This window comes from Anabas testudineus, chromosome 15, assembly GCF_900324465.2.
Source record: "Anabas testudineus chromosome 15, fAnaTes1.2, whole genome shotgun sequence".
Lineage (NCBI taxonomy): Eukaryota > Metazoa > Chordata > Actinopteri > Anabantiformes > Anabantidae > Anabas > Anabas testudineus.
Window position 1 is genome coordinate 5,105,282 of NC_046624.1, and position 17,513 is coordinate 5,122,794.

Below are 17,513 nucleotides of genomic sequence, written 5' to 3' on the forward strand. Positions count from 1 at the left end.
TCTCCATCGCCTTTGTTCATTACATGGGTTTGTTCTTTGATTTGAAATCTTCATCAAGAGGAACTTTTTTGAATCGCGTTTACATTGAGAAACTTTCACTTATGGTTCGCGAATATGGGGCCAAGTTGTGGTTTCTCTCCGGGAAACATCGTTGTGGTGATGATGATGATGCTGCCGCTGCTGGAAGGTAAGCATCCATCCTCTGTTTTACTGGGAGACGAAGATGAAGCGAGAAACTGTTTTAAATATATGTTGCTCCTCAGTATGTTTCCAGGCGGATAGAGTCTGACATGCAATGGAATATTTATCCAAAAAGAAATAGTCGAGACTGTTAATCCATTAAAAAAATCAAATTGACTTGTCTACATTTGTTTGACTTGATCCCTTCTACTGAAAGCATCAGTTTTTAAAAGCTTCTCCTTCATCTCTTGCTCTCCTGTCAGTTCAGACATGTGCAAATTAAATTCGCACAATTTGTTATTCTCTGCAAAACTGTCTATGATGACAAAAAAAAAAAAAAAAAAACAGATGGAGAGAAGAGAAAATAACAGAGAGGAATGTTTTGTGAGCTGCTGCAGACGGAGCCAATGGACCTGAAGTCTAGATGGCAAGTGACAAATGCACATGATCCTGGCTGCTCATGTGTAAAGTTAAATTGCTTTGCTCATTTGCAACATTTTGGAAGCGGTCCTTTCAAAGAAGCATTGGAAACGACACGAGCACAATGTCAGCACTGGTTTTCCCGCTGCAGAAAGTGATACTTGCATTGTGCTGCTTGTTGTTATGCGTGGCATGGCACACTGAGACCTAGAGTCAAATGAATACAGTCATATATCATAATATTATAATCCCATTCACAATCCCACAGCCCAACTGTACCAACACTGTCCTCCCATGCAGTCTATATTTAAAGTGTCTGTCATTGCTCAGGAGTGTGCAAAACTCACAGGGCAGTAAGTATGACAAATGCGAAGCTTGGACAAATATAGGCCATTGTGTAGAATTCCTGAATTTGTTTTTGGACTTAAATACTAGTCTTAACAGAGGATAATGTCCCAGCTTTGATCAGGGATGTTTAGTGTATAAAATAGATTATTACCTTATATATAAGTTCTTTAGTGGAATTGAGATGTGAGAAAGATGTGAATGTGTCAGTGCAAAAGTGGGCTTTCCAGTAAACTATGGGTCTATACGTAATCGCCCAAGGGACTAGTTTCCCTGCACAGTTGTTAAAACGATTAATGAAAATTTTCAAGGTGCCGTAGCTACGTGTAATGTCCTCAGATTATTTTTCACCGTGACAGGCAGCTGGAGCTCTCCGCATGTAGAGACAGAGATGTAGATCCACATCACACATGATGCTCTTACTACACACCCTACCGACATCTACGTCTTTGTTTTCTCCTGATATTTATAGGGCGAACACAGGTCGGTATAGTTCGATTTCATACGCCAAGGACGTGATGGTAATTAAATAGGTGATGAAATCTACACCCCACGTTAAACTCATTGCCCCTCACCTGCCTGTTTGTTGCAACAAAAGACCTACACTTGTACAGAGAGGAGCAGAGGCGAGCTGCAGGCAGGTGTGCAGCAGCTGCTCCTATCTCTGGGTAAACACTGGCTGTTTGTTTTCTTTAGGAAAATATCGCCTGTTATACAAGTGCACACACACGTTCAGATTGCAGGTCGGACGTTAACTGCCCTCAAAATGACATCAGAATGATTTTGCTGTATATGATTTCATCTTACTTTTGTAGCATGCTATGACTGCTGACGTCATTAATGGTATAACTATTTCCTGTCGTTGGACTTTAGATCACCAAAATGTGTCAGTGCTCATATAAGTAATCGAATCATGCCGTGATGCACTTTTTGTATCATATGACCTCTAATGTTTTCATCACAGTTCAAGTCATTTAACATTTGCTAGAATTGAAGGAGTGGTTGCATTATTTGTTTGGGTTGTAGAAAAGAAAAGTTGCAATAGTGTGGACTTGGATTGTTGGTTCGTCCCTGTTCAGGTTTCCAGGTTAATGATTAGTTTAGGGTTTCTTGCTGAGGTAATCAAACAAAGGAAATTGACAATCAGTGCTCACTATAAGAGTAATCAGCATTTTCAAATGTGGCTGCGACGTCGCCCTGCTCTTACGAGTAGAGTTAAGTAGAAGAAGCGAAGCATTTCGAGACATAAATTAGAATGAATTGGAGGCTTAGGTTGTTACAGACAGTGGAGTTTGTTGCAGTTTGAATGTAAAATGTTTCCTAGCTGCTGAAATTACCTTTAAAAGAACTGATAAAGCTCGAAAGTGCGAAACTAGTTGCAGGTGTGTGGTGTGTTTCCCTTTGGAACTGAACCTGATGAAAGCCTTTATCGAAATTAACCAAATCCCAGTGTGTGTAATTCATCACTTTTACAAGAGGAGCCACAGATGTTTTCACATAAAAGCATTGATCTGTTTATCTTCTGCTGTGACCTTGCTACTGTATCTTTGACCCTGCTTTGCCCTCTGACCTTTAAAACCTTAACCAAGTAACAGACCTCCATGGTGACTCCCACCATCCCAGAGGAAGCCACGTTTGCAGCGTCTACAGCTGCTCCACCTTCTCCTTGCATTAGAGCGATCGTTTTCACCAGCATCTTTTGCTTTTGAGAAGGGCCAGACCAATAAATCTCATTTGAGACATGCTGCTGTTTGATTTATTCCTTATTACATTATATGACTTAGTAAAGCTTCTGTCCTGTGTTGCCTATGGATGCTTGCTGTCACTACATCTCTTAGTATAATTGGAAAACATCATGATACAAGTTGTTTGCTGCAGAGTTTATCTAATACTGTTCTCTCTATCTTAGGATTGAACATGTAACTCCTCTCTGCTTCTCTGACTAAGCTGTTAGTCCAGCTGTTGGTCCAGCAGACTTGTTTATGGCACCTGCACATGGAATGTAGATTTTTGGTGTTTTGTGGAGTTTAGTGTTGGGAATTTTTAAAACTTTTACATACGACACATGTTACAAAACCACTAGACCACTCAGCCTATCTTAGTCCGACCCTATCTAACCTCTTCAGTAGTTTTTAACAAATAGTTTAAAAAGTTAATTGTCCTCTTAAGGCCTGAGGCGCTGTGAGGTGTGGCCTTTCTGAACAAACATCATTTGGGCAAACTACACCTGACATGTTGTTTTGGTAGGTTTAGTCTTTGTCTTATAGAAGCTTTAGAAAAAAGACCAGCACCACAATTTATGAGCTGTTGACAGGCTGTTATTTATACTATGTTTATGTATAGTAGGTATTAGGATAGGATTTAAGAGGTTAGCAGAAGTTAATCTGCTGTCTGTTACAAATACAGATGATAACTAGTAGGACAGTACCGACTTTTTTTCTATCTTATTTGACCATAGTTGGCTGGCGTTACTTTTGAAGCTCATAGGGAGACACCCAGTTTTATTGCTGTCTTTGCTGGGCATCACAACATTTGGTTTTGGTGTTGCTGCTGCTGGTGTAGCTTAGATGCTGCGCCTACCTGTCAAAGCCCTCTCCCTGATCCTCTAGTCAGTTCAGGGTCACACTTCTCTCTCATGCATGGGTAGAATCTAATTTGCTGTGGTGAAAGGACAAGGAGACATTGATTGAAATTTTGCCCTCGGGGCATTTAGTCCTCTTGTTTCACATGATTCTTGACAAGTTCTTTTCCAGTTGCCTAGTGGTGCACGCTGTGTTTGACCCATCATTTACAACTGACAACAAAACAAAGGGCACTTAGCTCATTTGAACCCACATGGTCTGTGTGATACAGCAGAACTGAAGGTAGCATTTGCTTAGTATACAGTTCGGTTTTAACTATAAAAATCTAACTTGCAGACAAATTAAACTATTATGTGCAAAATTTGCCAGTTCAGAATTTTCTAAGAAGAAAACATTTAGTTTAATTAAAATTAATTTAAACTTGCTTTTCCATAAGCCCTGTTTTTTTCTTCTCACAAAGAAGATGTTGCTCCTCCTCTTCCAGCTCCACCCTGGCATCCCCCAGAGTCCATTTATTTTATTCTTCACTTTACTGCAGTGAGTAAACATGTTGGATATTTTTTTTTCCACTGCCTTCCTCCACCTGCCATTGCCAGAAACTCTAAAAGCTTCACTTCCATCTGTGCTGGAAGATCAGCACTGTCCGTTCTCTGCCATAAAGCAACATCCCTCCCTCTGTTTCCATACAGTGATCCATCGGCTCACCGTGAAACCTGATGTGGTGGCACACAGCATAGCAAGTCAGAGACTAGTACAAATAGTCCTTTCTCATCTCAACACCTTTTAGTGCATGTACTGATATGTTAAAATAATTAAGATTTAACGTTGCCAAAATGCATACTGTAGCACAAACTGCAGACTCCCAGAATTAGATACTAAGATATCCCATTGCCAAAATTTAAAAAACAGAAATAGATATCTATAGTCCCCAGAGGAAGAATCCTGATGACTTTTTATAAAGATTTTGTAAATAGTTTGTGATTATGTTTTTATACTGAGATTTACTTCACACAAGTCCAGCCTCAAAGCTGCTGGCATGGCTGTAGTAGTAGTTGTTTATATGTTACAGTTTCCTTGAACACAGAGGTAACACATGATGCTCATACTGGATTAGTTTTGAATCTTAAAAGCTGTCAAGAGTCTGTTTCTTCTAGTAATGGTTGTGCTCATATGCTCTTTATTCAGATGCTGTTAGTAGGAGCAAAAAAAAGAAGTTCAAATGTCAGCGTTGGACAGAAAGCCTTTGACTCTCAAAATCAAACATGATGCCTGATTCTGCCAGATTGTTTTATTTGTTTTAGCCACACAGCTACAACCTTATTTTCTGTACTTTATGTAGATCAGATGGCTTTTTACCAGCACTCTGATGAAGATAGAGAGGTTTTATCAAAGAGGTCTAATGACCAAACTCAATCTGGAGCTCTATGATGTACCTTGTGTTCAATTTTTGATGTCACTGTCAGAGGAACGCCTTTAACTAAATTTGTACTTGTAGTTAACCCCTAGGGAGATGCTCTATTAGATTTCTTGATGACTGATGAACATGGTTCATTGGATCTCAGCTCCTGTGTTCTCTGAGGGCTAGGGGGATTACATTATGGGGTAATTGATTATTATGTTACGGTATGCATCACAGTACACTGAGTAATCTACCTGGAGCCCGACTGCCTCCTCCTAACTGAGCTCAGGTATCATATTACTATGATGAAAAGTTTAATGACTGTGTCATCGTGACAGGAAACGACTCTCTTTGCTTATTAGGCCTCATTGTTGTGAGACTGAAAGCTTCACAATCAGGACTATATTAAATCCAGTTTCTGGATCTACTGTGGTATGACAAAGCAATTGTGAATACTGGCACAGGAAACTGAGAGGGAGAGATTTCAAAACATTATGATAAATAATAGATTTCATAAGTGGAATTACAGCTCAGTGTACAGCTTTTTAGTTAATTGGATCATTGAAGAAACCCATTTCTACAACTGTTACATATTTGGAAGCAGAGTAATCCTGTTAGGTATCAGTGTGATTATACATTTTATTGTACTGATATGATTACGACATGACTGGAAGAAATGCTCCTAATGCTCCCTACTTTGTAATAGATGATGTATAATTTGAAGATGTGGATATTGATAGAGCAAATTGTAGAGCTGACTGTGAAATGAACCCCCTGCAGTAGATGTAATATTTCTATGGCCACTCAGCTGAACAAGTGGGTCCATATTATGTGCAGCGCAGACGCGCAGCCATCAGCCTTTCTCCCTGTCTGTCTCATCAGTAGAAAACAATAAGCATCACTGTTGATTAGTAGGGTTATTGATTGGTCTGTTGCCAGATACACTGCCTTTCCAATGGGTCGTTACTATGCACTGATGCAGCCCACATTGACCTTGGGAATCAGAGGGCATTGGGCTGAGGTCTCGCCGCAGGAGCTTCAGTCTAAGAACAAGATTAGCAAGGGAATAAATCATGCAACAGCCGGGCTGGGACACTTTTCTGGATCTGCTGTGCCGTTGACAAGGATGCTCAGAGAGGATGTCTGTGTGGGACATCCATGTTTGTTTCACTAAGGCTTCCACAGAGGTATATTAGTAAGCCTGTGGGTTACTTCAGCACATGAGCTCATAGCTACTAAATCTATCAGCCCAAGCACGCATTGAGTTAATTGAGTTCCCGTCTTTGTCTGGGACGACGGAGAGGGCGTCCCACCCTATCAGCCCTGACCAGTCCTAGACGGGCTGTGGTCTGTTGCTGGCTGAGCACATGGTTTCAAAATTTGTGACAATGAGCTTTTGTCCTTTTCGTCCTTCCTCAGTTAAAATATGAGACAAAACAGACACTGGTCATAATTAACTCATAATACATACAATTGCCAGAGACTACCAGGACAAGCATACAGGTACAGATGAGTGACAGGATTTTCCATTGTTGTTTTCCAGTCTTGTACAGTTTTACTATTCACTCAGCAGAACATGATATCTACTGTAAACATGGATTGCTGCGAGAGTCCCCCTGTTCAAACACTGGCTTTGTTTGCAAAATTACTTACTCTTGCTTTTGAAGAAATGACACTGTATGTGGCAGCACAGCATCACTTTTATAGATGTATAAAGGCTGTAAAAGGTCGGCTTATGATGGTAATGTTTGCACAATTTGAGTTATGGCAGGTTGGGGCTGTTCCAAACGCAGCTTATTGTCTATCTGCAGTATAAAAATATAGAAATAAAACGTGTACCGCATGTAGTTTACTTTTTAAATCATTACCCATGCATGGCGATAAGAGGTGAAATGTCATTACTATCTGTATTTTCATCATTCTTGTGCATCATTTAGGGAAGGTAATGAGTCATGCTTCGGAAAATCGTCATCATGGCTTCACAGACCAAAGATGCCATTTGCTAAGAGAGGCCTGCTTGATCCATTCAATTAATTAGTTTTGATATAAACTGCTTGCTTTCTGTTGGCTTCAGTCCTGGAAAGAAATTGAATTTTGAATGATATAAACGAATTGCGTTGTGTGGGGTCCAGCCACCGTGGCTTTGAGCCAAAGCCAGCATTCATTTACGCGTTCAGCTCCCACTGGTTAACACGTTGGACCCTCTGGTTTTCTTTATAGAGCTGCTGTCAACTACTCCATTTGATTCATGATGGTTTCATGTGTTGTGTTGATTAAATTAGTTTTCTTGATAGTAGTATTTTCTAGCCTGTTAGTAATACAGAATCTTTAGTTTAACTTCAAGTTAGTGAAGACGTCAGTCTAATTATGCATTATGGGGCAGGTTTCTACAGATTCGGGCAGTTTGGTTGATATGATAATGCCTCCCTCTAATGGCCACTTTGAGCATACAGATAGAAACCTACTGAGACTGCATACATTTCTTACCTTTCACTTCCTGTGTTTTCTTGCAAAAAAAACCATCACATTGTGTGATTTTCTTCTTTAACTCTCTGTCCTTGAGTGTTATTGTATTTAAAATGTTTTCACATTTTTAACATTACCATGTTATACATGTTTTCTAACACAGACTACGAATCAATTGAGAGGCTTGAGAACACCTTTGTGGCTCCAATACTGAAATATTCAAGTTTTGTCATCTTCAGTTTGATCTGTTGCATTATTATTTCAAAGATTTAGAACTACTACTACTACTTTTTAACAGTTTTGGGCCCCTTCATATATTTTTCAAACAAGAGCATCAACGTCTCTAATTTGGCTGTGAGAGCTTTAGATCATCACTAAAATGTTCGCAACCATAAAACTGACTCCCACCTTCCTAGCAGGATTAGCAAACTAGTGCTGTTTGTTTTTGTCCCAGGAACACATTTAATAAAATGGGCTGCAGCCTCTTTGAGTGTATCTCAATCTCCATCCTTCAGGAAGGACAGCCACATTTTATCCATCAGCTCGGCCTCCTGTCATCCAAGCCCCGCAAAATTAAATCAATGTCTGAAACCAGAGCTGAGCCTTCAACTGCACCAACAGAAATAGAAAATCTAGTTTTGCTGTCTGCTAATGACATTAGTGCGTTTCCTCAATGGTCACCTACCGTCGTCAAAGAGGAACAAAACAGGGATATAATTACAGGAGGAACACTCGCGTCTCCATTTTCCTGTAAAACATACAGCCTGCTATAGCTCTTTATGGATTTTTCCCAACACATGTATGCACACACACATGCATAGACACCCCACACTGCCCTATGGCAGGTAATGAATCATTTTCCTCCATATCATGTTATCCCTTGTAATTAGGCTATTCAAGGTGAACACAAGGAGAAACGGAAACCATGTTATTGACCATATGAGAAATTCATTAAAAGAGCTGCATAAGTGTCATTTGAGCCCTCCTTTCAATTTCCGCTAACAGGGAGATGAAAGAGCTGTCAGAGAAAAAAAGCTGAAGCTGTCATATTCCATGTATGTGTTAATTTCCATTCAGTGGCCAGACAGCATTGTCAGTGGGTATTGTTGCCACAATAAAATATCCAGAAGGAGATGTGCGATAACTGCTGTTATCCAGCTCTGTAATAAAACACATCTCAGCTGCAATGTCACACCTTATTTTTCAGTCATCACGTTGTTTTCCTTACAGGAAATCTCACTGGGATATACTTTTACTGTCTGTCTTTAAACATCTGGCATGTCTTCTTTCTGCAGGGGCAACAGGGTTGTACTTCCCTCAAAATGAATACACTGAGACGGTGTACGTTGGCCAGCCAGCAGGTACTCCGATCCTCCAGCTCCACGCCATGCTCGACAGTGACTCTGAGCGGGCACATTTCTACCTGTGCTGGGGGAGTGCTTTCAGGCGTCCAGTCTACAGCTCGTGGTTCCACCTGGACATCAACACTGGAATACTGTCTTTAAACAAAACTCTGGAGGAGAGCGACTTTGCCTTGCTAAGTGAGTTGGGTACAAGCATAATGTCAATTCAGTTTTCACTGCCAGGTATCCTGTACACAAGAAAGTAGATTAGTTTCTTGATGTTTATGCTCTTTGCATACTAATGAAGCTCTGGCTCCGTGTTTTCAGCTGTCTGCCTTCAGGATGATAATGTAATTACATAAAGGCAAAAAAGAGCACAGTCATCAAAAAGAGCTTGTGATTAAAATGCCTCTTGTTTTTGTTTTGGATCAGATCAACATTCATGGTCTGTCAAGAAGTTGCTCCTCCATGCCGTGGTTTTTCCTGACTTCTCTAAGAAGCCCCAATGCATCAGCAGAAACGTCCCCCGTATCACCCTGGACTTTGTCAATGCTACGCTGCCACGGTGTGCTCAGACAGATTTGAAGGAACTTTGCTTCCCACACAGAGACACCTCCAACCCACACATCATGGAGAACAGGTTCCCCGGCGCCATACGACAACTTCGACGTCTCACCAGAATCAACATCTGCCCAAACTACACTATCACATATAATGTGGAATCAGGTTAGAGAGATAGAGGAGAAACTCTGTAACAAGAACAAATGACACATTTTCCTGTCTTACAAATAAAATGTTGAATTCTGCTACAGCCTTATGTGCTCTGCTATGGCCGAGCTTATGATGGTTAATCTTAGCAAACCTTAGGTAAATATGGTAAGGTTGCCACCTTCCATGTGGGAGACTGGAGTTTGAATCCCGGCTTGGTCTACCTACAGTAGGGGTCCTTAAGCAAGACCTCTTAACAGTTACCCTGCCTTCCTAGCATCTGCTAAATGTGTACTGGTCTAGCATTTCATTCAATACCCCTCATTGGAACTACAGTACTGCAAACAGCTTCTGTACATTAAACAAAGCATACAGCACTGACAGCATGTGAAATTCTTTTGTTTTTGAATCACATCCATCTGTGACTTAGTATATTATTATACTCATGCACTGACAGATACCCCAGCACCATTCGCTGTAAACGGCAGCACCACAGAGCTGGTGGTGACCGCTCCGTTGGACCGGGAGGAGAGTGAGCGCTACAGACTCCTGCTGGTTTGCACCGTCCGAACAGAAACACTCATCACCAAGGTGGAAACTTCACTGGACATTTTTGTCAATGATGAGGATGATAACGCACCGTATGTGAATGGAACAGACACAACTGATATTATTATCAGCTTCAATCGGACAAAAGTGAGAAGACTAATACAACACTCATTAATTTTGATTGTTTTGTAGACACAGTGTTTTTCCTCCCCCAGAATCTAATATCCTACGTTTTTTGTTTTTTTCCAGGGTGGCACTTTTGGAATCTTGTCTGTCTTTGACAGGGATTTAACCCCCATCTACCCCATAGACCAGAGCCACAATAAGTATGTGGGAACCTTGATCAGTAGTGACCAATGGATAAAGGACACATTTGACATAAAAGGCACCTTCAGGGAAACGACAGCTGCTCATGGAGGCATTCGAGAGACTATTCATGACTATCGTGAGTAATCCAATGACTGGTAAAATCAATCTATTTTATAAATACTGTGATTTTAAAGATGCATTTGCATGTTATGTTTTTCCTCCTTGAAATTAGAGCTTGTGCTGAAGAGAAACCTGTGTGTAACTGAGAATCGCACCGTACAGCTGGACTACCAGGTCAATGACACTACCTATCCTGGTCTAGAAGGAACGGTGTTGTTGCACTTCAACGTCACCATATTACCAGTCCACATCCACTTCGCCAACATCACACATATGTTCTCACTGACACGCAGAGCTTCTGATTATGCACAGGTAGGCTATTGGTGGGAATTTTATTTGACCCCGGATTCTCTTGTTCACATGTTAAAGCGTCTTTAAGCAAGAGCAAAGATGTTTTATCTCTTCTTATAAAGAATTTTAATGATAACCAACACGAGTACGCAATCTCCCCACAGCCTGTATTTGAATCAGGGACCTTCTACAATTTTTTAACATCATAAAAAATATGAATCACATTAACACACTGAGAGACTGCCACCTGCTGGCTCACTAGAAATGTATTGCTGTAATACGGCATTATATAGTGTTTCCGTCATCCTTTCACCTAAATTACCTAATCACCTAATAATATTCAAATGTTTAAGGTTCTGTCTTTTATTCTACTTCCTCTAAGGTTGGCAGAGTCTGTGTGGAAAACTGCCAGCAGTTTGACGGCTTCATTGTCACATACCGGCTCGAGATGCCAGATAAGAACATGTCTGCAGACGCACAGTCCTGCCATGCAGCCATAAGCATCACCCAGGCCCCTGATGAGATGTGGGGGCTGCTCTATGTGAATGATTCAGAAGCTCTGCGCAGGCCTGAGTGCCGGGACCTGCAGTACCTTGTTGTAGCTAGAGAAGAGCACGCCCAGATGGAGTCCAGCATACAGATTTACATCCGGCTGGATGGCGAAGGTGAGACTGCCAGAGTCTACTTTTCACATCATAATCTAATCTGTGCTGCTACATTACTTTACTTCAGTTTTTCCTGGATACAGTAATAGTTCAGAGCCGTTTATGAGACACATAAGTCGATTCTTTTCCAGTTTTCCCTTGTCCCAAGCACCCTTTAAGGATTGGGTTATGTGTGTTTATGGATCCATTTTACATAGCAAACAAGGCCAATCAAGAGAGCCAGCAATTCATGTCCTGTGCACTGAATAGACGGCGAGGAGAATGTGAGTCTGTCCAAGGCCTGGGGGCCACAACAGGGAGATGCCAGTGGAGGCAAGGCTTGGAGAAAGGTATGTTTTATTTCATAACTAACAAATAAAAGTGGTGTTTTTGTAATAGGAAGTAATTTAACTAGAGTGAATGGTAATGGAACAAGTTAAAGACCCAGGTTCAGCATGTGTACCTTTTTTCACTTACATCATTTTGCAACAGGAAGAGTCATGGAAAATCTTGTCTTAAAACAACACCATATGACCGGCCGAGCAAGTTGCTATAGTGACGTATTGTTTTTCAGCAATAACACGAATGTGGTTTAGAATTATCCCTTTCGTCATTCTCATATTTCAGGAATATCTGAAGATTACTCAACCTGCTCCCCTGACCTGCGAACCTGCCCAGATAGCTTTTGTGATGCAGTGGAAAGCAAAGATATGTCAATATGTCCACAAGACTGTACAAGTAATAAACACATTTTTCTCTTTCTACGCTAATTTAAAGCTAAAGAGCTTAATTTGTTTTACAAAAAAGTCTATAAAAATAATTTTAATGGTAATTTGACGTTCGCATTACTTGTTGTTGAAGAGGAGACTGTTACTGGTGGACATGAACGAGGCTTGAGGAACGGGATCCAGGCCGGCTATGGAACCTGCTACTGCTACTCTGAGAAATGTTTCTGTGAAAAGGAAGACATTGAGGGTGAGTTGTCATCATTAATCACACAATAATGCTGCTAATAAAGTGACATACAGCATTGGAATAGTAAAATAGTACTGTGCTACATCCTCTCCTCCAGAGGTGATATGTGACGACATGTGTAAGACCATCATTGCCACAGCTCTGCTCCTCTCCTTCGTCGTTTCCATCCTCCTGTCCTCATACTTCATCCACCGGTACCACAAGAACTCACCCAAACCTCCGATCGCCTCTGCTGAAATGACTTTCCGTCGGCCAGCTCAGGCCTATCCCATCAGCTTCCCTGCTAACAATGTACGCCGAGGCTCTCAGGAATCTATTGAGACTGACACCGTTAAAATACCTGTAAGCTGCACTTTTCATCCAGTGACAGACTTGCCTTTACCTCTGTGTTGCATGCTGGACCGTTCAAGATTTAGAAATATCATTATGTTGTTTCAACAGGAGGATCCTAAGTGGGAGTTTCCTCGTAAAAACCTTGTTCTTGGCAAGACTTTAGGAGAAGGAGAATTTGGAAAAGTTGTCAAAGCCACAGCTTTCAGGCTGAAAGGAAAAGCAGGTTACACTACTGTGGCTGTAAAAATGCTTAAAGGTAAGACTAGCCAGGCAAAGTCCAGACATGCCTGGAAATAGTGGTGATATATGAGGAGTGAAGAGATGAATGGTTTCATCATTATGATCCCCACTTTTCCTGCATAACAGAAAACGCCTCGCACAGTGAGCTGCGTGACCTTCTGTCAGAATTCACTTTACTGAAGCAAGTCAACCATCCGCACGTCATAAAGATGTATGGGGCATGCAGTCAGGACGGTAAGACCTCAGTTCTCAAGCCATCCTTTCTCAGGAGATGTGTGTTGTACATGGAGTTTAAGTTTTGCATTTTGCTGAATAGGTCCATTGTATCTGATTGTGGAGTATGCCAAGTATGGGTCGCTCCGCAACTTCCTGCGTGAGAGTCGGAAAGTTGGCCCAAGCTACATGGGCAGGGACGCCAACCGAAACTCCAGCTACCTGGAAAACCCAGACGACAGGGCACTCACCATGGGTGACCTAATCTCCTTTGCATGGCAGATCTCCAGAGGCATGCAATACCTGGCTGAAATGAAGGTACCTGGCAAACAAGTACTTAAAGTGAAATACTAGAAAACATTTTCAAAAGAAATTGCACAGTAAAGTGCTGCTGAACATTTCCAGGTGAAGTAGCTGCATTTGAAATGCAGATACTGACAGACATTTAAATGTTGCTGTGAGCAGGTAAAATGCTTTAGGTATGTTAGCATTGAAAGGCACTTCAAATGAGCGTGTTGGTCTTACAGCTTGTTCACAGGGACCTTGCAGCACGAAATGTCCTGGTAGCTGAAGGACGGAAGATGAAGATCTCAGACTTTGGCCTTTCCAGGGATGTGTATGAGGAGGACTCTTATGTTAAGAGGAGCAAGGTATGGAAGGGAGGCAGAGAAGTACTATTTAGTATTTAGTCCTTTTATGTAGTATTTACAGAAGTCTTTTAAACTAAATAAAAATGAATAACATAATAAAAATAACAAGGTTTCTTTCTGTTTCCCAGGGCCGTATACCTGTTAAGTGGATGGCAATAGAGTCTTTGTTTGATCACATTTACACAACACAAAGTGATGTGTGAGTATAATCATCAAATAATATATTAACTATTTGAGAAGAATGCTAACAATTACTGGGATAGACTGGAATTAGGTGGAAACACCTAGGTGAATGAATAACATCCTTTAAATTTGATTAAAATATTCTCATGAGCTCTTGGGTTTTCTTCTAGCTGGTCCTTTGGTGTACTGTTGTGGGAGATAGTGACACTTGGAGGAAATCCGTACCCAGGTATTGCTCCTGAACGTCTCTTTAACCTCCTCAAAACTGGCTACAGGATGGAGAGACCAGAAAACTGCACAGAGGAAATGTGAGCTCCACTCTGTTACTCTACAGCATCTAGTCATTTCTACTGAGCGCAATAAGTCCCCTCTTCCACACCTCGACAGTCTTTAAATTATGTTTTTTTTTTCATCCACTGTGAAACTTTCCTTCTCTGCAGGTATAACCTCATGCTGCGGTGTTGGAAACAAGAACCAGACAAGAGGCCGACATTCTCAGATATCAGCAAAGAACTGGAAAAGATGATGGTGAAAAGTCGGGTATGGTGAAGCCATCCAATACATTATAATAAGTTATTCATATCCTTCCACAGGAAAGAAGTGAGGGGAGCTTATTAATCAGCCTTTCCCATGCATTACTGGTGCAGTTTTGATACAACTTCACAGATGCATTATTGAGAAGTGATCATCAGAAGTAAATACTTTTTTCCTTATCCACTCCTTTTGGATTTGCTTCTAACCCAGAATGAACCGTATGTGATTTCTGCTGGACAAAATGTACTGATGGCTTGCTGTTTACACGCTGCGCCTACTTCACTGAATGATCTGTCACTCGTTCCAAATGCTTTAGATACCATAATTAGTGTTTGTGGAACAATCCTAAAATGCGGCCTTGGGCAGAGTAATCACAGAGCATTCCAGTCAGGCTCCTGCTGCTAAAGTGAGGCTAAATATAGCGTGTTTAAGGACAAGGGAATGCAGACATCCAAGAATACAGCAGGATAGTTCTTCACTGTTGTCAAAAACAGCAGACATGCTGCACAAATGTCTGCAGGATCTTTGTCTGACCTTCAGCATGTTCACACTCAGCCGTGTGCTGTGAGTCCTCTGCTCCTTAATCAGCCTAATCACACTCTCATCTGCTCTTGTCAGGATTACCTGGACCTGGCGGCGTCCACACCAGCCGATGCCCTGCTCTATGACGACGCCCTCTCCGAAGAGGACACACCACTAGTGGACTGTAATAACGCCCCTCTCCCTCGAACCCTCCCCTCCACATGGATTGAAAACAAGCTCTATGGTAGAATCTCCCATGCATTTACTAGATTTTAGAAAAAGGCCACACAACACATTTTTTGGCAAGTTGTGATTGGCTTTTCTGTAGTCAAGTGTGTGTGACTGTGACCTAGGCATGCCTTTTTGCTGATTAATGCTGACATATCTCCCATTTCATCGTAAATGAGAGGCTCAGTGAAAAAAAAGATCTTGTGTCTCGACTGTTTTTGTTTTATTTGGACCTGCTTCTAATGTACATGAGCGCTGACTAAAAGTGCCACATTTGTAAATATTGAATATATATTCTTCATTCTAATTTATATTGCACCTCTCATACTCGTGCTTCATCTGCATCTTATTTGTACATAGTTTGTTTTGTCGTTCCATCACGTTTCCATTGTCGTCATTCCATCATTACATTGGAAGAAACAGTGTGTAACATTTGAAACAGGTCCTTGTTGAATCAATCACTCATTGTGGTTTGAATTCCAGATTGTATTAAATTTCCTGACTTTCTAATGTATATTAGCTTTTAATCTATAATGATTCCTAAATGCTGAACAGAGAAACAGTAAGGCTTTTAAACACAACTCTCAAGTGACATTGATCAAAAATAAAGAACATATTGAAAAAGTTATTTGTTGCCCAAAAGCGTAGCTCTAATACATGAGCAGCATTACGGCTTTGATAAATTAGAAAAGCACCAGTAAATACATTATGTTATCTTTAATTTCATTTAGCACAAACAAAGCCACAGCTTCATGAGGAGTTGTTTTAAAGAGAGGCACTGCAGAGTTTGAGTTGAGAGCCTTACTGTCTGCACGCTGTTTATCTTTCACTGAGTGCAGAAGATTGATATGTTCTCGTTTTTAGGCATGTCATACCCGAACTGGCCCGAGAAGAGCCCGGTACCGCTCAACAGACATGATGCCACTAATCCAGTCTTTACAAGATATGCCAATGATAGTGTTTATGCAAACTGGATGGCTTTGCCTTCACCCGCAAAAGCTGTGGACAAGCTTGATAGCTAAAGACAAACCAACACTGTAGAAAAGATTACGAATTGGTAGATGTGTATATTTCTATAAGACTGTACAAATACAATCTGATGTTAAAGTTGGTTCCCTTTTATTTCTGTTGCACGGGCATTCAACGTTTAAACCTGGGGTCTTTCTGCTGCAAAAAACGGCTGGATCTACTTAGACCATGCTTCGTTCAGCTCTTCACTATGTTAATTATTACCTCACGGGTCATGTTGGCCAAGTTGTTTCACTGCATGACTATTGTACCAGATTGTCAGTGTCAATGTCTTTTAAGTGCCTGTGCCGCTTCTACAATAGCCTCCAACTATTAATATGCGACTGTGAAGATCTTGTTCCAGCTTGGGAATTAAAGGGAACGTCTTTACCATCACCTGTTGTAGATAGGTGGGATTGAGTGGATAAAAGCGAAATTCTGAACTTGTTCTGAAAATGTAAGTTTCTACTTTAGAGGAATGTGCTCCTCGAAATGTCAAAGACCCATTTTGTGTTTCTCCCACAAGATGTTTCTTGCCAAAGAAAAGTACCACAGACATGTTCAGTGAATGGTTTTCTTGCTTTTGTTCTTTTTTTCTTTTTTTACATGAAAAATATCAACTTGCGAGTGCTACTCCAGTGTAAGGACATGACATGTAATGTGGATTGTGACCATGTCCTGTGTCAGACTACAGCTGATTTTTTTTTTTTTTTATTCACTGTTATGGCAATCGTTGTGGAAAATCTATGATTATGTAAACTAGTTCTAGAGTGTTATCATTATGTTATTATTTGATTATGTTCCAGTTAATAATAAATATTAAAAATGTGCAGTATCTCTGTCTCATAAATCAAACAGTATTCTCTTATGTGGTGAATTAATATTAATGCAGCCTGTGTTTGATGATTGACATTAATTACTTTCTACTATAATATTACAATATCAGTTTTTTCTCAGTTCACCATCAGCCATGATTTGTTGTACACTTATTATTATAAACTCTAGCTTGCAAAATGTTTATTTCTAAATCATTATTAAACATTTGCAGTAGTTACCTGGAAAGCATCTGTCTGTAGAATGTTTAGTCTTGCAGAATTGGTCTTGCAGTCTTTGTGTGCCTTCTACATTTTCATCTCTGCTCCTGTCTGGTTTAGTCTGTAAGCAAAAATCTAGGTTTTTATGATAAAAATGAACTTGATACTTTAAAAACTAGAATCTTAAACTCATTCATTTGGAAAATGTACTTTATATATTATATATTGGTTCTAGCA

General features: G+C 40.6%; 1 protein-coding gene across 3 annotated transcripts; it reads left to right on the forward strand.

The window, feature by feature from the left end:
- Window positions 1-17,066, forward strand: ret (ret proto-oncogene receptor tyrosine kinase). Of its 3 annotated transcripts, XM_026353765.1 has the most exons (20): window positions 1-187; window positions 8,688-8,933; window positions 9,168-9,461; window positions 9,901-10,139; window positions 10,242-10,437; window positions 10,534-10,733; window positions 11,095-11,377; window positions 11,575-11,706; window positions 11,984-12,094; window positions 12,218-12,331; window positions 12,429-12,673; window positions 12,773-12,920; window positions 13,031-13,138; window positions 13,221-13,435; window positions 13,645-13,767; window positions 13,896-13,966; window positions 14,121-14,258; window positions 14,391-14,490; window positions 15,103-15,250; window positions 16,099-17,066. In XM_026353765.1, exons 1-20 carry the CDS (start codon window positions 115-117, stop codon window positions 16,254-16,256), a joined length of 3,342 nt encoding a protein of 1,113 aa, XP_026209550.1. In that variant the 5' UTR covers window positions 1-114; the 3' UTR covers window positions 16,257-17,066. The 3 variants fall into 3 exon arrangements, with proteins under 3 accessions (XP_026209550.1, XP_026209548.1, XP_026209551.1); XM_026353763.1 differs by lacking the exon at window positions 1-187 and having other exon boundaries at window positions 8,566-8,933; XM_026353766.1 differs by lacking the exon at window positions 1-187 and having other exon boundaries at window positions 8,566-8,933; window positions 15,103-16,182.
- Window positions 17,067-17,513: the final 447 nt, after the last annotated feature.

Bases quoted from the DNA above. Each gene is read 5' to 3' on its own strand.
- ret (XM_026353763.1), top strand. From the start codon at position 8,579: ATGTCACACCTTATTTTTCAGTCATCACGTTGTTTTCCTTACAGGAAA. The intron at 8,934-9,167 runs GTGAGTTGGGTA...GTTTTGGATCAG, and splicing joins GAGCGACTTTGCCTTGCTAA to ATCAACATTCATGGTCTGTC. The intron at 14,259-14,390 runs GTGAGCTCCACT...CCTTCTCTGCAG, and splicing joins GAAAACTGCACAGAGGAAAT to GTATAACCTCATGCTGCGGT.